Below are 23,974 nucleotides of genomic sequence, written 5' to 3'. Positions count from 1 at the left end.
TTTTTATGAAATAATTTATACACATATTCGTACATAAATACAGTGATATACCACACCATTATATTTTCTATTGAAAAATATATGATGACATGACTGTACTTTCAAAGTTATAATCTTTATCAATCAAGTCAAGTGTAAAAAATATATGACATGCTTCTACTTTTAAAGTTATATTCTTTAAAAGTCAATATACCAAATAATTAGTTGTGCTTAATGAATGCACCGCGTGCTAATCTCAACACATTAAATGATGACAATATTATTAACGTGCAATTTGGAAGTATTGAATTTGTCACTTTGATTTTAATATTACTATATGTTATGCACATTGATATCAGAAGATACACACCAGAAGAAGAATCCATGCGAAGGTCCTTTATCAATAAAGAAGAAAGAGACTCTTCTATGACTGCAACGCGAGATTCACAATCTCGAAATCCAGCTGATGGAAGGCCGCGGAGGGTCGGCGCATATGCACGACACTCGTTTCCCGTTTCGCAGTTCCTATAGTTGCGTTCTTGTCCGGGTTTCGAGAGGACGCGGTAGTCGCGCGCGATAATAAATTATTCGAGATAGATGATGTTGCCACGCCACAACGGGTCTGGGCTTGCTCTCTGCTCTCCTGCAGTGTTCTGCAACCGGGTATTTATGCCGAGTCTGGCCGCCATGCTTCATACCACACCGGGATAGCAAACCCCCCCTGAGTTATGTCGACCGCGTTGGTCTTGATAGATTTTACAATTTACGATCGCCGCGTACACGCGTCGCCGAAATATCAAGCTGTCGCGAACTTCTCCTCGGGCGGCGACTTCGCGTTTTCGACAATTGTGCAGCCTTTCACTCCGTGTCGGGGACACGGTGCACTTTGACATCATCGGTAGACACGCGCGATGATATTCGTCTAACTTTACGCAGGGCTATTATTACTCGTGCACAAAGCCTCGCGATCTTTCAGATCGGACTACATTATTCTGTGTAAGAATAGTAATTTGGACGTTAACAAATTTAACTTTAAAGTATACTCTAATTATAATAAACAAATATATATATTTTAAAAAATATTTCATTTTTTCACTCATTAATTTCAGAATTAATTTATTCGGTCACTCAATCGTAATCGTGAATGTCAAATTTCGCACAAACATGTCGAAAATAAATCACGCGCAATGAAAATTTTAGAGGCTGACCATTCAAATTTCAAAATAATCGCAAATCGCCCGACTAAAATTTGAAACGAGTTTTAAAACGAGACTGTAGACTAGGTATCCGAGGAGCGCTCGTCATCAAGCGTACGGGTTAGTTTTATGGTACCTACAAAGATAAACCTCTGGCTGTTACCACCCCGTCGTATTATCTCTGGGTGCGAGGTGGAAACACACACTGTACGCTGGTATCGCACTGGACTAGACCGCCATTTCATAAGCTTTCACATCATTTTACCCGGATACTAACCACCGTCGGCTGATGTTCCTCACCCTTGAATCTCTTCCGATGCGTCGCAAAGTGCCGAGTCAGCCGGATGGAATAAATGCAGGCGGAACGCCTGGGTCGGTTAGAAAGAGGACATCTTTATTTTCCATTCAATTTAGGGATATTAAGGAAGCGGATAGATATTTTTAATATAATCGCAGTGTGATTAAAGTATTAAATAATTTCTAATATCATGTTATTTTTTTGCTGCATTAACAAATAATAATTATATGAAGCTTGATCTAAATATTCCTGTAAATCTTAATTTATATCGTAAATTAGTAATCCTAAATACATAAATTATATATATATATATATAATCCTAAATTATAAATTCAACTTATAATGTAAACTTATCCTAAATATATAAATTATATGTATAATCCTAAATTATAAATTCAACTTATATTGTCTTATTTTATTATATACACATATATAAACATAGTTGATTTTATTATTCACGCAGATAAATTTTTAATGCTTTGTATACCAACAAAAATTCCTAACATAGGATGACTGAGCAATACATATTACATATACTTTTTCCGCGTGTTCTTATATATTTATTTCCGCGCAGCGATTAATAATTAATGAAGTGAATAATTAACTTAATAAAATTAACGCTTTATTTATTTCAATTTGTTACCATATAACTGCTTGGTGTATCCCGAATTGTCTTATCTCTGCGTCAGAAAAATTTTTTTATCGTCATTATGTAACTTACTAGTACCTGAAACATAAAAAAAAAATGAATTAGTAATAAAATTAAACAGCAGCTGATAATAATAGTAATATTATTTAGAAAGCGGGTAGGTCCACGAAAGGCTCTAACGTCACCCAGATCTAAAAGTTCCTCTATGACTCCCAAACAGCAGCTAATAATTAATAATAATTTTCTACGTACATTTACGTGTCACATACTTTTTACATTGTTATCTTTTGTTAATTTTTATTTTTGATAGTATTATTTTTATAAACAAACAATAATTTTGCAGATATTTACAATTTTTTTAATAATCAATTTGCGAAGTTTCTTTAAATTTTGTATTGTCAAATATCACAGATTGTATTTAGTATACCTATTGAAAGACAAAGTAATATATTTGCTCTTTCACGCGAGTCCGTTGCGAGAAGTAGTTTTCAGCCTTCGTTCCCACCTATCTCCACGTACTGCATGTCCAACTCCGCCAAAGGCTTTAACCAACTGCGACCCCAATTGAAAAGTCTTCCTCGGCACGGACACCCACGATGAAATACTAACGCAATTAAATGCCGCCGACGAGCCCACGCCGGATATTGGCACTCCTCGGCCGCGCCATGGTATTACCCTTCCGCCTTTCGACGCAAACACGGCGATGCGTCTCCGCGCGTCCTCCTCGCCCCGTGACCGCGCGTTACCGTGGTCGTATCGCAGCCGCCATCACAATTGTCATACCTTCGCGCCATCCTCCCCGGTTTTACCCACCCCCCCCCCTGCATCTCGTGCGTCACCGCAACAAAGGAAGTGCTTGGAAATCGTCCAATATCGAGTGAAGTTCTCGAAATCCTCGATATCACTTTCACAGTCGTCATGGATTGCGCGACGACGCGCGGAGGAGTCCAGAAAGGGCTGATCCCTCCCCCTCCCCCCTCCCCCTCTCCCCCTCCTGACGGCAGTCATTCCGGATTGCGGAGGGCACGACACGATTAAGCGACGACGCTCGTCCTGCGACGCGTCCTCGATACTCTCCGCACGTACGACACGGGAACTCCCGCAGCTGCTCGAGATTCCATTCGCGCGCCAATTTCGGGAGACCGATGAAGACGGAAGGGCGAAGCTTCGGCATGTAGCGTAAGAAGTCGATTATCATCCGGCTCGCAAAGTACGTGCGAGGGGCGACGCTATTACACGTATACGAGCGCAAAACATATATATATGTATAGCGCCGTGCGGGCTTTGTCGAACCTTTACGCAAATTTTGCAGTAAACTTTAAGATGCATCGAGCGTCACGCTTGCTTCTCATACGTGAAGAAGGAAACGCTGAAAATCTCGCGTATTGCAAAGGTTGATTTAACGTTTTAATAAATAACGAGCGACAGTTTTCAGCCGATTAGAGACCAAGAAGCAAAGAGGAACTTTCCTTCGCATTTACCTTGCCTATTGCAAAAAGACGTGACGCTTCTTATGACGGATCGCAAATTTGCGTATCCATTTAAAGGGTTAAGAGCCGAGTTTCCTCAATTTCTGGGAAGGGCTCGCCGGGATATTGTCGCGGGGATAGCTAGAAAGCGTGGGTGGAGGTCGGCGGGTGTCGTGAGGGACGATAGGAAGGAGAGATGGACCGAATTTGTCAGGCTAACAAGGTGTTAGCTTCTCGCCGCGGCGCGCCTCGACATCTGTAATGCTCAAAGTTAATTTCAGCCGCTTCGAGGGCGCAACATCGACCGTTCGCCCGCAAGAGACGAGCATGGACGAGGTTCTTCACCTAAAGCTTCCGAGGAAGCCTTTCTAGATGCCCTGACATTGCAAAAGAATTTATTAAAAATTAGCTTTTACGCTTACGAGAAGAGTACATACAAAATAGAAATCGTATTAAAATAAGTAAAATAAATAATATAACGTATTATTTACCACATTCTTTATTGTATGATTTTTTTAAATCACAAAATGTCTTGTTAGAGCTAGAAAAAGTTAGTATTTTTAAAAATTTATAAAAAATTAGCTTTTAAACTTGTGGAAAAATTACATGCAAAACAGAAATCGTATTAAAATAAATAGAATAAATAATATATAATGTATTATTGATCACATTCTTTATTAAATGATTTTTTAAATCACAAAATATCTTGTTAGAGCTAGAAAAAGTTAGTATTTTTTTTTAAATAACTTAAAGAGTTGTAAGCAATATAAACTTCTATAGCATATGCGATATTTCATGCAATAATGAAAGAATAACAAAGCTCGGTTATTTAATACAACAGTATTATGAATGAGAAAAGCTCACTGATCTTAAATGAAGAATTTTTGAGGTAGTACATTTTTCATAGATAAATGTTACAGTTTCTAAGAAGTCCTTTGTTCGAACAGAGCTGCCTCCTGGAGTCCTGGGAACTGAGAAATGATGACGGTACGAGGTTAACAAAGTCGATGGAAATTGGAAGCGTCACCTATCTTGTCGTCACTACGACCCGAAGCCGGGCATCGTACGTGCACGTAAAAGGGTTGGCGACGACGGAAGGGAATGGAGTTGGGCGCCGGGGCGAGAGAGGTGAAAGAGGAGGAGGAGGAGGAGGAGGAGGAGAGGAGGAGGTAGCGGTTTGGCGAGGACACCGGGTGGAGTCGACGGCGTTGCCCCAGCATCGACCAGAATATTATGGACTTATCAAGCCATCCTAATAGTCTCATCAGGATGCAAGCCTGCAGATCTCATCATCCTCGGCGTCCCTGGACCACGTATAGGAACGAGCGAGCAATGGCGTTTCCTGGCGTAGATAGCGTTATAGGAAGTAATAGCGGACTGGCATGATTACATGCTGCTCTAAGGTATGGACGACTTCGAACGTAAGTCCGTCAATTCTTAGTCGTGGAGTCGAGATTTACGTTGCTCCCTCTTTCGTCGCTACACCGGCATAACCTACGCGACGTCTTCCCGCTGAAAATATCTCCATTGAAACCTCTGTTTGTTCTAAAATGAGCAAATTAAAAATAAAGAATAATAAATGTTAAGTAGAAGTGTTAAGTAAAGTGGGTTAAGTAGAAGTGTTAAGTAGAAGTATAATAAATGTTAAGTGTAAAGAATAATAAATGTTATGTTGCGAATAAAATACTTGTAAAATTGGAAGAAAATATTTCACAAACAATTTTCGTTTTAGCAACAAGTTTGTATGTTGCTTAATTCAGTGAAATAAAACCATTATAAAAAAAATTTTACTTTCGATATTTTTTAAATTATATACATTTTTTATATACAATTATTTATATACGTTTTTTTTCTTAAATATTATTCTTGCAAACTAGTGTTATTGTTTTTCGACGCATTCATATAAATTAATGGGTAATGCATTTTATTCGAGAGATCATAAATTATCAAAAAGGCAGCGCAAAACAAATTAGTACTGCGACCAGTTTGCAACCCTCGCTACCACATATTGCATACCGTGTACGCGCAAGCACGAGGAATTACATAGTTTTGGGATATATATTGTTGTTTAGTATGGTTTAGAATTTCCATAGATAACGGAGAATTATAACGGAGGCCGCTGTCGCGGGACCGAGAAATCGTGCGCCGTATAGGTATGCGTACACTTGCGCACGAACACACATAGAAGCTGCTTCTTTCTTTCGAATTAATTCACGAATCGAGAAGAGGAGGGAATCGATAATATCTGACTCTTTACTGTAGACATCATATTAATTCGTTGCCTTTATTTTAATTTAAAAAAAACTGCTTTAAATTCAAAGAATCTTATTGAAATTTGAACCAAAAGATCGCAGAAGAAATTTGAGATATTTCATATACGTATAGGACTTTTGATAGAGAGAAACGTAAGTTCCATGCATAAGCACGAGCACGATCCGAAATGTAATTCGCATTTAATTTACCAACGCGGGTTATCAATCATTAATCATCGTTCTTATAAATAGCAGAAGATAGTGCGCGTCGCCTAAGTAAGTAGCATAAATTGCGGCGGAAGTACAGCGGATCTGATAAGCTCGCGCTAAATTGCGCGAGGGCCGCCTGACCTCCTCATCTTCCCACCAGCTCCCTGACTCCCCCTCCCCGGCCCTCCCCTGGAGCCGCAACTAATAACTCGGCTTTTTCTTTAACGACGAACTACAAACTAATCTACGGCACACGCGCGCTGTCGCTCGGCGGATATACTATTGGCGACCCGAAAGCACCGTTCGCGCTCTTTCCTCCGGCGTCGCGCGTCCCCGCGAGCCCCCCTCGCGACCACCGCACGCGCGGGCGGGAGCCGCGACGACGGCAAAAATGGTGCGACATCGGCGGCCGACCGGGGACCGAGTAACCCACATTCTTTCGGCCGTGCCGTGGACCACACTTGATCCGTCCCGCGTTACCCGTGAGAGAAGGTTAGGTTTAAGCAACTCTGTGGAAGTTGCGGGCAGGGTCGGTTGGCCCGAGGGCGGCGGCAACTATTATAAACTGTAGCACCTCGAACTACCGCCTCCAGCCTTCCTTCTCTAACACCGGACGGGCCGCCACCCTTCTTCGCCCGACCGCGCGCCCCGCCCCCCCCCCTCGCCACACCGCCCTTTACCTTGCTTCCACCTCGAATCCAACACCGTTCCCCACACCCACCGCCGGCTTCACCGCCGCCGCCTTCACCGCCGCCGCCGCCGCCGCCGTCTCGCTCTGCGCCAACCAACCCCCCCTCGTCTCCAACTCCAAATAACCCAGGAAGCCCCCTGCCGAACTAACCCGCACACCCCGGAACTCTCTCCCCGGTTTCTCTCCTACACGCCGCGTACCCTCTAATCAATCAACCCCCAGGCATCTCCAGCCTGGTCTGCAGCCGGGGATCGCGGCTTTCCTGCAGTCTTCACAGGAACGACGTCTCTCTATCTCGAAAGACGAAAGCGTCGGCCGGTGGGTAACCCTGTTGCTGCAAACGGGTCCGCTAGCAAACGGCCGTGAGCGCGCGCGCGCGCACACATGCAGGTGCACACGGCCTGCACATGTATATATATACATATATATGTATATATAGGCAATGCATTCATCGCGCGGCGTGGAATCTCCAACTCTGCGGTGGACAAGATCGAAAGGTTTCGGGCGAATCTCTCCCGATCGACCTACTTGCCGGACGTTCCTGATTAGCGTCTTGTCTATTGATTAATGCCCGTTGATTAATGTGAGCCCCCGTCGTCGGGCGAGCCTCTCAAAGGCTTCTATGTTTAATCTGTGTGTCTAGTAAGGTATAAATTATTTACGCTCGAACGGCCAAACTGGTCAGTTTGACCGCTAAATACTTGTTTCCCGCGTCAGCCACGAAGCATGTATTTTTATAAATTCTTAATTAGCGTTAGTAATGAAAAGCATTAGAGGGAATATCCCGCGTCATATCTCACTCGCAGTTGCAGTCGTATTCTACTTTATTTATAGTCTAAATACAGAGAAACAGCTATATAAAATAGCTATATAAAATAGCTATATAAAATAGGATAGACGATCTAAGGTTCTCTGCAAGGTTCCGTTTAATAATAACTCGCCTGCTCGTTCGATCGAGCAATTTATCGTCCGTATATCAATCATCAATTTTGGCAGATCTGCAACCCCCCCTTTCCCTTTCCCTTTAACTAAACTGTAAGGAGACCACTTTGGCATTTAGCCATCTGAACGTGACTCTTTACGTTTCGGCAGCGATGCCAAGTACAATGCAGTTAATAGGTAATTATCGCGGTGCAATTTTGCCCGGCAGCCATTCCCGTTCATTTCCTCGATATCTTCGGGCAAGCCACCGCCGCCGCGTTTCGCTGTCTCTCGATCGTTTGGTCCCGACCGTGCGTCGCACGGTTCCAATATCTGCCGTTTTCTCCCATCGATTTAGCCATACAGGCCTCGGCATAACTATGTACTCGGCGCGAGAGGAAATGGAGTAATTATAAGGAAATAACGGGCGTTGTCCGTGTGGTGGGCATTGAGACCTTGGGGGAGGCTTTTGCTTCCCTTCGATAAACCGCCACTCTCCGAAACACGAGAATCCCAATATATTGCGCGCGAGATTATCGACACATCGTAATGTATTGTCACTCGCATTGTAATGCTACGTTAACGCATATTTATCGCGTTTTAACTTGAGATTCAGGTTAACTAAAGGGCGCGACCCAAAAAAATCGCCCGTTTTTTGGGGCCCTCGATTTCGAGACTGAACTGTCAAATGATACCTTATAATGAAACATTAATTATGAGCAAGTTTCAAGTTGCGGTGACAATTGTTATCAGAGCTGGAGGAGGGGGAGGTATGAAATCAAAGTTCATTATAAAATTTATCACAGGTCTTTTAAGTCCGGTATTTTAAGAAGGTTAATCCAGCCGATGAAGGTTGATCGCAGTTTTACGTAAACGGCGCTCGTTTCGAATATAAAAGAATCGAGTTTTCGCGTAAAGAGACGTGATAAGTGACCCCTCCCCCCCTCCTCCCTCCGGCTGCGATACAATTGTCACCTCAACCTAAAACTTCTCTGTGATTAATATCTCATATTAAGGTAGGTACTATTTGGCACACATTCCAGTCTCAAAATCGAGGGCCCAAAAACACGAGCGAAAAAACCACCTTTTTTTTTAGGTCACTCTTTTACCGCCATAAATACGTATTTTACATGAGTCGAGCCAGACAGTCGACAAGATATTTAGACGTTATCCGTTTGGACAAGAAGAAGAAGAAGAAGAAGAAGAAAAAGAAGAAGAAGAAGAAGAAGAAGAAATGAAGAAATAAGAAACATGGAACGACTAACAAGGAAGGATGTAGCGGATGGCGAAAAGTATACGTAATTCTCGATAGAACGAATCGTGCGTCTCAATTAATTCCTCTGGACGAGAAACGTCGGGTACCTACGCAGCTACGCGCCGCACGTTGTGATCGCACTTTCTAATTACAGGGGCCAAACCGCGGACATTTATTTAACAACTCGACGCTAGCCGTGAAGTCGACGCGACGTCTCTCGCAGAGAGACGTTAATTCGTTAACGTTTAATTGCGCAACTTGGCTGTTCCTCGCTTTCCCCTCCTCCTCCCGTCACCCCTTCTGCCCGTCCCCTGCCCGATCCAGTACTTCACCGCGCGCGAGGCTGCGCGTGAACGGCGGCGTTTGCACGCGTGTATACTTGCGTGGAATTAACCGACGGGCCAATACCTCTCGTAGCGGTCCCGCAGGGGATACGACGATGCAATTAATATAATTACTTTCGATTATACGGAAGGTATAGGAGAATGGGAGGGGCGAGAAAGGGGAGAAGGAGCGCGGGCCTCCCCCCCCCCTTCCCCCGTCCCTCTATCCTCGTTTTCCAGGCTACCGCGTTGCGGCTCGCACGAGATTGCGTGCCTCGCGCGCACGGACACGTGTATGTACGTGCACCACCAATTCGTTTCATCGGCTCGATCTTTTGACCACTTCACTGCGTCAACGAGAATAAAGAATATTGCCGGTAGAAAAGCTTCGAGTATGTGACAGACGCACGAATAATTCATTAAAGAATGTAATTTGTGTTCACTTTTTCACACCGATAAAGCATTGGAGTTTATTTTTTCAATAAAATCTTCTCCCCCCCCCCCTCGTTTCCTTAGTGCTTCACTGATATGTTAAATATTATTAATACGTTTCTTGTCTTACAAAAACGATATTAGAAACTAATTTACGCAGGCATATCATATCTCAATTGGTTTCCTCGATATAAATTAAAAATTGAAGAGGATAACAATGAAATTGAACTCAATTGCGAACAGTCTAAGCATAACGCCACATCTCTATTTTCTGTCTAAGATTGCTCTTGCGATGTAAAATACGCATATTGACCTTTACTCGAGATCACTGTTGTACGACCTTTGTCATTTCTTTCACGTATATGAATAACTCAAGGTAAGCCTTAAGGTTTACCCTTTGTGCTAAGTTTATTTCTACCGCAAACTTACTTAATGCGAGACTAATCACACTCGGTGTTTAACTGTTCAAACTCTAATGTATATTTCACCGTGGAAACGAATTTAATCGTTCTAAACTGCGCGAGTACACCAAGTTTGCGCTATCAATATTCAATTGGCACGTGGCTACAAAGAATTATCGTGCAAATGGTGCGCCGTGAAATATGTATAGCAGGACGGAGGGATGCCCTTCGCGTTCAACCAAAAGTGAATCCCGTTCCGTGCACGCACGCGGATACACGCTTGCGCGCGCGCGCGCGCGAACAACCACACTCGTGAGTTTACCAGAACGAAACTACACGCGTGGTCTAAATGTATGCAATTTTGACTAGATTAACGCTGCATTATTCAGCTAATTAACTGCTAGGAACCGGCCCAGCTCGCGCTGTTTTCGGTATCCCCCTCCCCGCCCTACTCCCCCCCCCCCCATCCCTGGAAACAACGTCGTTTGTCTTGCACCTCTACTCGGAGGTATACTCGCACGGTGCACTGTCGTAGATATAGGCTCTTTGCATTATTGGTCCTTCAAACTCGACTGTTACATTCATCAAACATATCTCCATGCTGAAGAATGGCATGATTTCTAGGTCGCGTTTTAAGATTTTAAATTATGTTTAAGGATTCGCGAATAAACATCAATAATAGTTAGTAATTAAGGATAAAATCATCTAGTAATTAAACGACAAAATATTATCCTTGTATTGTTTCTTGCGGTCTTTCTAGGAAAAAAGGTGACAATAAAAATAATACTCTTCTTTTTCATTACAATCTAACAATGATAAAAATCAAGATATTGAAATGCTACATACATATTTATAAGATTGTCCAGCAAAATCAATGTATAAATAAAAATAAATAAATCTAGCGACTTTTACATACATCTTTTATATAAGATGTAATAATTAATTGCGTATCTCAAGTTTTTTTTATTCATTAAACAAAAGTTTATAAATGTTTGTGTACTGTTAAAATGAATTTTGATACGCTTCTTATCGGCTTAATGAAGCCTCAACTTAAAATTTAAGTTTGTATATCAGCAGAAACCTCTAATGATGCCATACCGTTTTTTTTTAAATCGCATTATTATTAAGACCAACAATAAGTATCTATAATAATCTTCATGATTTCAAAAAAATATAATGACTTCTTGTTTACAATAACGAAAATGCCGTGAAACTGAAAGAAGCTTACAGACGCGTAAGAACCTAACTGAGGAGTGGAAATCTATATTCAACCTGTCATCCGCTTTTCGTATTGATTTGAAGAGCAGCGAAGCACGAACGAGCTATTCCGAGTTTGGCAATCATGTTCAACATTGCGACCGCCATCTTCTTCGGAAACACTACGCGATATTGCAGTGACGTTCGGCGTTCCTCTCAAGCGCGAGCTCTCTAAACTTTGGTCGAATCGAGGAGATGGCAAAGGAGGATAAGAGGAGGGAAACGCGGTAAGGTGGGGAGCGGGGGGAGGGCGCGCGCGCGGCCGCAGAGAAACGGGAAAGGCGATGCTGGAAATGGGAGAATGGCTGCAGAATATTCCTCGAGGACGGGCACTCCGTCGGTAGCGGCAACGGCCGAGTCCAGGCGTAGCCGATCCAGAAACCAGAAACCAGAAACCCATGGTATAGCTTTAATACAGAACTATCTTGATACCGCACGGATGGACATGCGAGGTTCCTTTGCCGCGAGCTACGCAGTTTGCAAAATCATATTTATCTCGATTCTCATTCTCCTGTCAACGGAGAGTCGCGAGGAGCAAGCGCTACTTATAATAAAACGGCACAAGTACAGAGCTTAAAACTTTCAACGGCAGTCGTGGTATAGAAGAATGGTCGAAAAAAATCCGCTTCTTTCGCGCAGCAATTACGGTTCGCCTATTCTTTGTTCGATGCGCGAAAGGATGTATTGTTATTTGGTACTATAGTTATTTCGTACAAAATATGATCGTCCAATTCCCCCGGTATTATCGTATTTATCATTCACGTCAATTCAGTGTCAATGTGAGATAAAAATTATACGACCACATTTTGCGCTAAATGCGCCGTGAGAATATGGATCGTCGCCTTCATTATATTAGTATGGTAGAGCTCGAGCTGCGCATATCTCCCTTTTTAAAGATGACCTTCGTAAAAACTCATCTTACTTGTGCTTTATACACACAGAGATAACAGATGCAAGAGTCTCAGATTTCTCGCACTCTTTCTAGGGAAAAGGGTGGCGATAAAAATAATACTCTTCTTTTTTTTTGGTATTACAATCTATACAATGATAAAAATTGAGATACTAAAATGCTACATATTTATAAGATTGTGCAGCAAAATCAATATATAAAGAATAAATAAATCCAGCGACTTTTATATACATTTTTTATATAAGATTTAATAATTATGCAGCTTGAGTTTGTAATTATACATTAAATAAAAGTTTATAAATGTTTGTATACTTTTAAAATAACTTTTGATATGCTTCTTATCGGCTTAATGAAGCCTCAACTTAAAATTTTAGTTTGTCAACGATGTATAGTTGTGGTCTAATAATATATAGTGGCTGATCTTTTGAAAGGATCCAGCCGTACAAAAATGCACGTTGAGCATCGTGTACACTCGCTCACTAAAAGGTTGTGACACTTTCTTTTTTATAGGTTTCAAAACGCACTAATATTTTGCAAATGCGGACCACGATTGGTGTTATACTGCCTCTAGACTAAAGATAGATACATCGTGGTTTGCATTTGCAAAATATTAGTTATCTATAAAGGGCATATAAATTAGAAACCTATAAAAAAAAGTGTCGCAACCATTTAGTGAGCGAGTGTACACGTGAATTATATTTCCGAGATGCCGAGGTTCTGAAACAAGACAATAATGCTTATCAGTCCCGATGCGTCTGTAAGTCTCGCAAATGGGCATCTCGAGTTATCGGTAGCTGAATATCGGCGGTATAGTGGCGGCGCGGGCGGCGCGGCGGCGGCGATCCGATTGGCGTCGCGAGTAAGTTCAAATGCGAAGGTATGCGCGAAGGTATATACCGAGACCAAACGCAGGCATTTCGCCTCCGGAGGGCCCCACGAAGCTGCTGCCCCCGAGCAAGTAGCGCGATCGCGTTATGCCGCAGACTGGAACTATCGTTTGCGTAGGTGTGCGCGAGTATGTACGGAGACTCCGCACCGCACTCTGTCCCTCCCCCCCTCCCCAACCCTCCCCCCGTTGGCCCGCGAAACCCCCCAAGTCCTGCTCACCTCGCCAAGCCACCCACGACCAAACCACCCTCCACCACCTCCTCCTCCTCCTCCTCCACCTCCTTCTCTTCCTCCTCCTCCTCCTCCTCCTCCGCCTCCTCCACGAAAGCCCCGCGGCCAACCCCTGCCCGCCGTTCACCCTTCCTTATTGCAAGTTCCACGGTCCGTGCATTAAACTATGGAGTTGCCCAGGCATCGACCCGACTCCAACCCGCCCGCCCACCATCTGGATATGCGGCCCGCGCGCATATACGCTATGTACATTTCTAATCAAGCGATATTGTAACTGCGGTCTAACCTCCAAACACCACGGCCTCCACTACCGGCAACCACCCCCCTGCTCCCCCCTCCCTCTCCCCGTCCTGTTTTCCACCCTGGTCTTCTCTCTCAGTCGTTCCCACCGGTCGACCTTCCCCTCTTTCCTCCGCCACCCGCCACTCGGAGTTTCATTCGAGTCCTCTCCTTCGTACACTATCGCGTTCGTATTAAATTGCCGACTTGCAATCGTCGCTATCCACCACGCGGTTCTCCCGTGGCGGCGGGGGCGAGAGGGGAGGAAGGCGCGATTGACTCTGCGGGATGCAGTCACATGGTCGCAGGAGTCACAAAGACCGTGCAGCGCACAGTATTTCGGACATTGGTTCGATATTGGAAAGTGAAAAAGAAAACTGCAGAGCAACTGGTTACCATGCACATCATTTAACACTTTAAGTCATAGGAAAGAAAACGCGAGCATAAATCTTTATTAATCCATGCATCTAATGGTTAATTAAAGAGTGATCCACACAAAAAAGAATGGTTTTTCACTCGTTTTTTTTTTGAGCCCTCGATTTTGGGACTGGACTATATTATAAATGCGATATTAATCATAGCGAGGTTTCAGGTTGAGGTAACAATTGTTATCATAACTGATGAAGGAAGATCACTTATTACACCGCTTTACGCGAAAACTCGATTTTTCTACATCCAAAACGAGCGTCATTTACATAAAAAACTGCACGATTGATTGGATCAATCTTCTTAAAATACCGAACCTCACAGACCTGTGATAATTCCATAACGAACTTTGATTTCATCCCTCCCCCTCCTCCTCCAGCTCTGATAACAATTGTCACCTCAACTTGAAACCTCTCTATAATTAATATCTCATTATAAGGTTTCATTTGGCACACCAGGTCAGTCTCAAAATCGAGGGCTCAAAAACCAGGCGGGGTTTTTTGGGTTACTCTTTTGATAAAATATTACTTTCTTTGAATGCGTCGAGATTTTATATTCTAATTATATAATAAAATGTTTTTAAAAAAGCATGTAATAACTTGTTCTAAGCGCATAACAAAATAATACATTTTTTGGTTTTTAAAATTGCATGAATATATCTATAATATTATAGGTATGTAAACGCATATAACAGGTTAAAACACCTCTGTAGAAAGAGTAAGTGCCGAGCTGGTATATTTATATATATATCTACAAGATTAACGCTATTAATCACACTGATGTTGATTTGAATAGCGTGATACCTTTCAACGTATACGGAGTTATAGTTAAATGTCTTCGTGCCCTCTCCTCCACACACGGCGCGAAATTCATGGAAAATCAGCGGTCTCTGTAATCGCCGCTCGCAAACCACGCGCAAATATGGCCGGGAGTCCCGTGACTGCCATTGACTAGAAATGGAATTTATACCCGATCGTAATTGAAGTTACCCGGGAACCCCGGTAACCGACGGAATAAGTTTCCATCGGGTGCAATAAATGCATGTGCGCTGCACAGTACATCGATACACTGACGTCAATGCGATTTGCATCATCTGAGTCGTCTCGTTATTAAACTACCCGTCGGTCGCGCTACAGAGAGAAAGTCGATGTAGCGATATACAGAATTGGAGAAAAAAAAAAACAAGAAGAAGCGTATACAAATCGCCGTACAATGCTAAGTAAATCGCACCGTAACGGTACACGTGTGTGAGCATTGGGTTTAATTGCGCGTATAAAATAACTGCCACTTCCGCTGACGACGACGACGACGACGACGACGACGATACCGGGATTTCATTTTACGGAAAATTCCCGGCGCCGAGGGTGAACTCCATTTCGCGCCAAGTTATTTGACGCTCGATTAATGATACGTACATTACGCCCCTAAAAGCGTCGGCTGCTCGAACCCTTAGTCGTTTAAACACCGACTGTGTATAGTAACACGATTTCTCAAACGATAGATCTGTATAATTCTCAGGGAATCATAACGCGCGGCGGATTGAAGAAACGAGGTGATGAAAATTTCAGAGGGGGAGGGGAGGGGCAGCGCGACCCTTTGACCTTTATTGAGCCTTGTTGCTTTGGAAATGAAATCATTAGAAAATTAGATTCGCGTATGTACCGTAGAAGAGGATATATATAGGTGCGTATCTCAATTTTATCGAATATCTGACATTCACAATTATTATGATACAAAAAATTAAAAGGAGATAAAAACATTATTATTGTTCCGATTTTTAACGCGTATATTTCTAATTTTAAACGTTGTATCAATAATATTTAGGGCACTCTTACATTATTGTATACTGTAGAATAGTGTAGAAAAAATATATGGACGTATCTCAATTTTATCGGATATCTGACGTCGTAATTATTATAATACAAAAAATAAAAAAGGAGATAAAAATATTATTATTGTTTCGATTTTTAACGCGTATATTTCTAATTTTAAACGTTGTATCAATAATATTTTGGGCATTCTTAACATTATTGTATACTGTAGAAGAGATATGGGCGTATCGCAATTTTATCGGATATCTGGCATCGCAATTATTATGATACAAAAAATAAAAAAAGAGATTAAAATATTATTATTGATCCGATTTTTTAATTCGTATATTTCTAATTTTACACGTTGCATGAATAATATTTAGGGCAGTCGTACATATTATTGTGCAACGCGCAAGTGTATTCAGTTTAACGAAGTGAAACAAGATGGATGAGAGAACGTAATCCAGTCCTGGACCAAATTTTCGAAAACCTGTTTCGTTGAGAACTGCTCTCGAGATCGCGAGGCTTTCTCACGATACCGATGACCGTCGGTCATCTCGTGAGATGCGCGAATATCATGCGGAAGAACGTATCCCTTAAATCAGGTCCAGGGGATGAAACTGGTCGGACCAGGTTGATGATAGTGCGTATAAATGACTTGAGCAGTAATATTTGCATTGTCATATTCGAGCACATTCGATCTCAAAATAAAATCTTCGTAATAAATTTTAAAAAAATATACATTATATGCAAATTATGTCGCAATTATAAAATCGCATTGCAACCATAAATAATAAGTTGCTTACGGTTTTAAGTAACGAATCTAATCATAATTTTCAATTTCATTTTTTATAAACAGTTTTGTAAAAATTTTGTTAATTTTATATTATTTTTTACTTCAATTTTATTAATTATTAATTATATTTTGCTTCAAAAGATATATTTCTGTATTCTTTTTTTTTACACAGATTTATCGGTGTAGCAAATCCTTCTTTCACGCATATATGAATACTTTTTAATGTCCGCCAGGCATCTGTGCGTACCGTTAAAGAAGTTACTGTGCAAACACAAAGAAATCCGTCACACGCGCTATCTCGAGAAGTTTCGTAAAAGCACGTGTCACCTAGGTGAATAAATTACGTTTTCGCGATAGCGAACGAGAGAGAGCGAGAGACAGAGAGAGAGAGAGAAAGAAAGAAAAACCTGTTCCCGCCGCGTCTCTTCCCGTCATCTCGGTTACTTGACCGCCGCGCGTTCTCACGGTGTCGGGAGACCCTGGACCAATGATCATCTCCCTGCATGCGCTCTCGGCGGAGAAGAAAACTAGATCCCGTGAAAGAGGGGTGGCAGGTTCTCTCTCTGAAATCTAAAGACCGAAATTCTGCATCGCAAATAACACGCGTGCGGTAACCCGCGAGTCTGGTTCCGCGTATTTCAAGAGACGAGAATCTGGGTCTGTCGGTCAGTATCGGGGATGCTGCGGTCCACGCAGCATCCCTTCTGCTCGTAAAACAGTTTTTCTCCCGGCGGGCAACTTCTCGAAATTTACGATCGTCGAAATTACGGACGGGCGCGCGCGCGCGCGCGCGGCATCCCTACGGATCGTAAAACATCCTCCTGACATCCGAAGACTCTCACCGAGCTCGGCGCGACCCCGTCGCGCATTAAATTCATCATCATCATCATCATCATCATTATCATCATCATGCAGTTTATCATCCAGGCATCCGGGAGCGGTCGTTCACACAACTTGGCGACTCCTCCAATCGGGTCACAATACACTATACAAGCTCATCTTGAAGAGACTCATCGATAAAACTCTCGTTAATCCTACTAAACATGGTAAGCCAATTGTTTTTATTAGATTTATATACTTAATATTTTTTATCATATACTTGTGTGTTATAAAAATCATATTTTCCCCCTTTTCATCTTCCGGATTTCGGTCATTCACCCTTTCGACATCCGGACGCATATTACTCGCGTAACGATAATTAAAGAACGACACATCCGGTTTTAACGTCAAACTATTAAATCGCCCTTAGGGATAGCAAGCATATATGAGAAGTAATATTCAGGACGAAGGAATATCGAGTTACATCCGAGCGTTCGACGTCCGTGACCGAGCCAGTTTGAGGTTAGAATTATTGATCTAATACTCGAGGAAGCTAAGCCGGGTGTCTACGTTGGTTCTGAGCGTATCTTATACTTCCCATCCCACGCGCCGCGCACGGCTCCCGACTGAGCTCAAAGCCTCGAGGTTCGCAGCCCCCAAAAGGAGCCCCATAATTAATCGCGTCCCGGGCGAAACACCCCGAACGGAGGTAGCTTGTCGCTATAGCTAAATGAATTCCCCGTAGAGATTCCGCGAAGAGTCCCCGGAACTACGTCGGACATGTAGTCCAGCTCGAATCTTTATGAGTCACAGCCTCGGTAAAGTATATTTTATTAGCTATTTATACATCTCCTTCTAAAAATCTAAGAAGAGGTAAAAGATTCAGGTAATATATTAATTTGTTCGCGTTAACTAAATATAGACAAAATTGATGAAATATAAGTGAAATATTTAACATATTAATAGAATGATGAAAAAGATTAATTGTAAGTATGAAACTAGCAAGAATTTATCATTCTCACATAAGAAAATAAATCGTTTCATATTTAATTGTCACCCTAACGCGTCGTCCGGCATTTGATATCCGATAATTAAAAACAAAACTTACCAACACCTAAAAAAAATATTCTATCTTTTAGCGGTTACCCTCTTGATAAAAGATTGCTAAAAGATTTTCCTCTTATATATGGCTCAAGAAGATATTCTAAAGTGTAGAGGAATGTCAAATTACTATGAGAATTTATTCTTGATTGTAGCGCATGTGCCACTTCTTTATAGATAATATTCTTGATTATAGCGCATGCGTCCCTTCTTTGTAGATAAATACGCGTTATAGCTGAGGAATATGCTTCATGTAAAATTTTTTGCTTAGAGGAAAATGCTTAAAGGAATTTCCCGCTTATAAGTAGAACATTTTTTTGAGTGAAGTAAATTACTTACTTTTTATAAGTTTTAATCAAGTTTTCATCTAGTAATAAAGTTTCTTCTCGCGAATGTTAAAAGTTGAACGATCTAAAATTAAATAAGGACTAAGCTGCTAATATTATAATTGATAAAACATCAAATATGAGAAAAATTAACGTCAAAAATTTCGAATTTTAAACCGGTGATTTACGTCGTATTGCCAGTTAACTTTTCTGAAAGTACTCCTATCGCAGGATTTTTCTTCACTCCCTTCAAGTTTCGAGATGGATGCAGTCTTTACTATCAAAGTTCTAGAGTCATTGATGTTTTCCGAGGGCTTGGTGGGAATGTTAAAAGTTCGATCTATCTAAGTTCGAGCGATCTAAAATTAAATAAGGATTAAAACTCATGCTAATTATAAATGATAAAATGTACGTCAAATACGAGAAAAATTAACGTCCAAAATTTCGAACGTCGTATTGTCAGTTAACTTTTCTTGAATTAAGTACTCCTACTACAGGATTTTTCTTCACTCCCTTCAAATTCCGAAATAGATGCAATCTTTACTATCAAAGTTCTAGAGTCATTGATGTTTTCCGAGGGGCTTGGTGGGCGCGAACGCCCATTACCACCTCGATGATCCCGGAGCTAGAGCATCGACAAACACTCGTAAACGAGGTACATACGCCGGAGGTGGAACCTTAGAGCGAAGTGTTAGGTCGGTCGGTCGGTCGGTCGGTTGAGAGGAACGGGGAAGGCGAGAGGGGGAGGGGAAGGGGTGAAGGGGGACGATGCACGAGAGAAGGCCAGACCAGGTTGGAAACTACGTGCGGCCGGTGATTACGTCGATCGTCGAAAGAACAAACTCCGGATTGGATTAAGCACACGGTGCTGCACGGCGCGGCACCTTCCCCATTTACCGGCCGGCGTGGCCGGCGTCGCCCCGCCACGGTTTACCATAAAGTTTACAACTTCTGTCAAGCTCCGCGCCCGCTGTAACCGTACTAGAATGACGACAGACCGACCCTTTTGGTCCACACGGGGCGTCCCACCCACGCGATCAGCTCGTTGCACGAGTGCAAGCTCACGGAGCCCACACTCTCCCGCGCTGCACTCACTCGCCCACACCGCTCGCGCCGCACCGCGAAACGAGTGCGCCGGCCGAGTTAACGACTACGACTTCTCATTGTGCGCGCGAAAACACTGCGATCATTGACTACGAGGGAAACTTTGGCTCGGGGGGGATAAATAGCCGGCAATTTCGGAACTCGCCACGGTTTCCTGCCTATACATATGTGTCGCAAATTTGGCGATTCTGAGAGCTTGTCCTAAGATGTTTTCATCCTATATTCTCTTTATATAAATAAAGATAGCTTCCGCTTTAATAAGTGCAAATTATTAGTTCGTATTATAATTACTACTGATAATGATTTCAATGCTCTACAAAATTAGAAAAGTCTCGCATATCGTGATTACACAAAATATTTTATTGAATATAAATGTATAAGTTGTTACAGAAAGCTTGACTTAAAAAAATCGTTGATTCGATCCCATATTTTTATCACAGTTTTAGTTTTAATCATTATACAATATTTAGCTATTTAAAAACATCTTAATATAAAAAATGAAATTACAAATATAAACATCAGTCAAATTATCATCTTTATTAAATGCTAATTTTATCATTAACTTAATAAAAATCATAATTATTAATTTCTTCCAATATATCAGGCACGAGTTTACAACAGAGATGAGGACGCACAAAAATGGACGCTGCCCCTCGAATGCAAATTATATTCAGCTATCCCCTCGAATGTTTCAAGGGTGCATCTATCTACGAGGGTCGAACCACCCTTTCCTTAATTCGCAACTAAGATGGCAGCCGACTCGCCGGCCATTTAGTTTCCCCAGCGATCCCGTATAAGGACTTCTTGCTCGTCTCTATATAAGCTCCTGTCTATGTGTCGGATTGTATGGATCGTATCAGGGGGGAGGAAGAGGGAGGAAGAGAGAGAAAGAGAGAGAGAGAGAGAGAGAGGGAGAGAGTAGTGCCGAGAACCCCGTGGTCATCGTCTCCGCATAACGTGGGGCAGGATAATTTTCTCAATTTCGCCGTGTCTCTCGTGGGGTCGGTCGTTAAGGGCTCGAAGTGAGATTCCAGGGGGTCGAGGAAGGTTTCGGGGAGGGGCTGGTAAGGGTTAGACCGTAAGATAGTTTGATAGGCTTGGTTGCCAGGAGACCTCTAAGGCCTTAGCCCGGCTACCTAATGCCGAGAAAGGCTACCCCAGGAATACATATATACCAGGCCCGGGCTTATAAGTGATCCTGCCTATGTACTCGCTTGCTCGCACTCACATTATTCGCCTCCGCCCTCCCCGCCAGCGCGTCCATCGTCCCGACACTCGAAGCGACACGCGTCAAATGAGGTGATAAGAATTTAACTCGTCGCTAAAGATTAAGACCGGCGTTTGCACGTAAAGCGCGAACGAACGAGAAAAGGTTTGAAGGAGAAAATGTCTGTCTCGTTCTACATATTATGTAAACTGTACAGAAGATATCGACATAGATTTTCTTTGACTGATTTAAAACTTTTCAATTTTTAACATTATACACGTATCTTTATGAGTTTGGTCATAAAACAAATTTCTGTTATAAAAATAAAGCTATATTTAAAGGTACTGTACGGAAATGGGAATGAGAAAGATATCGATTAAGTTAAATAAATTAATCTGGTTGATCTGGAATCCCACGAACGTCTCTGTAGCGCGAGAAAATTCAATCACAATCAACGACAGATAAGGAAAATGTCGAATGGCTGATTGTGCACTATAGACAATTGTGCAAACTAGAACAATTCCTAGGAAACTTGTTGAAGTTTCTTCACTGGAGGCGGGCGAATGTTCTCCACAATCGGGCGCTTCCTTTAAACGCTCGAAAAGTCGAACGGACGGACATCGAATAGATATCTGATTGTCGACCTGAGGCAAAGTCAAAGCGATTCATGAACGAATTCATTTAATTTAAGACGAAGAATTTATTCTTTTCTTTTTCTTTCATGATATAATCGCCATTAAAATAGTGATAATTGGAGAAAAGAATAAAAAATTATACAAAAGTATCATAATTTTCTTTATGTTCACATTGAAAAATTACGATATTTACAATTTCGAAAGATATTTTATATTTAAAAATATACTTTTGTAAAGATATACTTTTAATACTTTTAATATCGTTTCTATTTGTTTGCAATTGTAAAAGATATTTTCATGTCGCTACGATTAATTCAATTGCGAATCCAAAAAATCTGATTGTCGACTTGAGGCAAAGTCAAAGCGATTTATGAACGAATTCATTTAATTTAAGACGAAGAATTTATTCTTTTCTTTTTCTTTCATGATATAATCGTCATTAAAGTAGTGATAACTAGAAAAAAGAATGAAAAAAAACATACAAAAGTGTCATACATAATTCTCTTTATATTTATATTGAAACATTACGAAATTTCAATTTCGAAAGATCTTATATTTAAAAATACACTTTTGTATGTAAAGATATACTTTTAATATCGTTTCCATTTGTTTGCAATTGTAAAAGGTATTATCATATGTCGCTAATCCAACTGCGAATTGAAAAAATTAAAAAATTTTCCAAGTTTACAGCTCATACATACACGTGCGCGGAAAAAAACATTCTGCCGTTGCGACGCTGCGCTGCAGCCAAAGATCAGAACGCGTCTGACCTCGATGCGAGCGAGCGCGTGACAGCTTAAGCAACGTCTCGACCGGGTTTACAGGGTTTTCAGCGAGTCGCTTCGCTTCCTGCGAGCGATTTTAGCGCGCGGGCATTAACGTCGCGTAATGTACCTCGCATGCATACCTAGCAGACAACGAGTATAAGGCCGGAGATACTCCCGCGGCCAATGGCTGGACGTGGTAGTCCTGTACAGAACAGTTTTACCGATAAGACCCGCCGTGTTTAACAGCCCCCGGCTAAAGCACCGCTCAAGCCCGCCCTCTCCTCCCATCCTTCTCCTCCCCCGCCGCCGCCGTCGTCGTCCCGCGCGCGCGACCCACACCCCATGCTCATTCACCATAGAACGTATAGACCGTGTTATATTATATATATCGCGTATCTATGGAACTACCATGGAACATCCTACGTAATCGTTGCGATCTTATAGCGATCTAGTCTCTGAAATGTCGACAGTCCGCGGCGAAGGGGAGAGAGAGCTGCTCGCCGAGAAGCCACTGGAAAATTATCTGGTCTATATGGCCTTACGCAGAATACAATTTCATCGGTTTAGGAATTATTGTACAATACCGTACTCGCGTGTATAAATTCTTCACACATTGGAACTCCGAATTTGCGCGTCTTTAATGAAAGCAGAATGCATATAAATCTTGCTCTAAATATCTACATCTTTGCAAGATAGCGAAAAAAAAAGATTATACTTTAGCAGATATTATAATTAAGAGTATACGAGTTTAAATCGTGTAAGTATACATGCACATTTAATCGCAAAATGTGCTCTCATCGAAAAGCCGATTTATCAAGACAGACGTAGAAGCATTCGTTCCTTTATACATAAGAAAAAGCCATCTATACACGAGTATATACTACATTACGCGTGGAAAGCTCGAAAGCGCCGCGGACAATGTGCCAAAAAGCGAGAGAGAGAGAGAGAGAAAGAGAGAGAGAGAGACGTGCAAAAAAGCGTTGGCAGTGGAAACATTCAAGGTTACGGAGTGTGCGAAGTAGGGAACGAAGAAAAAAGAAGATACGACGAAGCTTTCGGGCGGGCGGCGCGGAGATCCGCGCGTAGCGGGTCTCCGGGGGGCGCAAGAAACCGCCTTAGTGCCGGATCAATAGAAGAAGGGGGAGTACTCTCCTGCCATGGAGGGAGCGGGCGGGGTGCAGGCCGAGCTGGCGGTGAGAAAGAGAGGGAGAGAGAGGGGGGGAAGAAGCGAAGAGGGTAACACAACGGCAAGGGTGGCAAAGCGCGGGGGAGGGGGGCAAAGTGGAAAAATCTTAGGTTCTCCGCGCGCGAGGAGAGACGAGGTCCTCGCGACGCGCGGGG

At 42.3% G+C, this 23,974-nt stretch overlaps 1 protein-coding gene across 1 annotated transcript in view; it reads right to left on the bottom strand.

The window, feature by feature from the left end:
- Positions 1 to 1,552: 1,552 nt before the first annotated feature.
- Positions 1,553 to 23,974, bottom strand: part of LOC105456574 — a 23,230-nt gene continuing 808 nt past the window's right edge. Inside the window, exon 3 of the mRNA XM_011700731.1 lies at positions 1,553 to 2,200. Within this exon, the coding sequence (XP_011699033.1) occupies positions 2,148 to 2,200 (53 nt within the window). The 3' untranslated portion in view covers positions 1,553 to 2,147. The remainder of the gene's footprint in view (positions 2,201 to 23,974) is intronic.

This window comes from Wasmannia auropunctata, unplaced genomic scaffold (genome assembly GCF_000956235.1).
Source record: "Wasmannia auropunctata unplaced genomic scaffold, wasmannia.A_1.0 LD336106.1, whole genome shotgun sequence".
Taxonomy (NCBI): domain Eukaryota; kingdom Metazoa; phylum Arthropoda; class Insecta; order Hymenoptera; family Formicidae; genus Wasmannia; species Wasmannia auropunctata.
The sequence above is the reverse complement of the archived record's forward strand: the minus strand, read 5'-3'. Positions and strand labels throughout refer to the sequence as shown.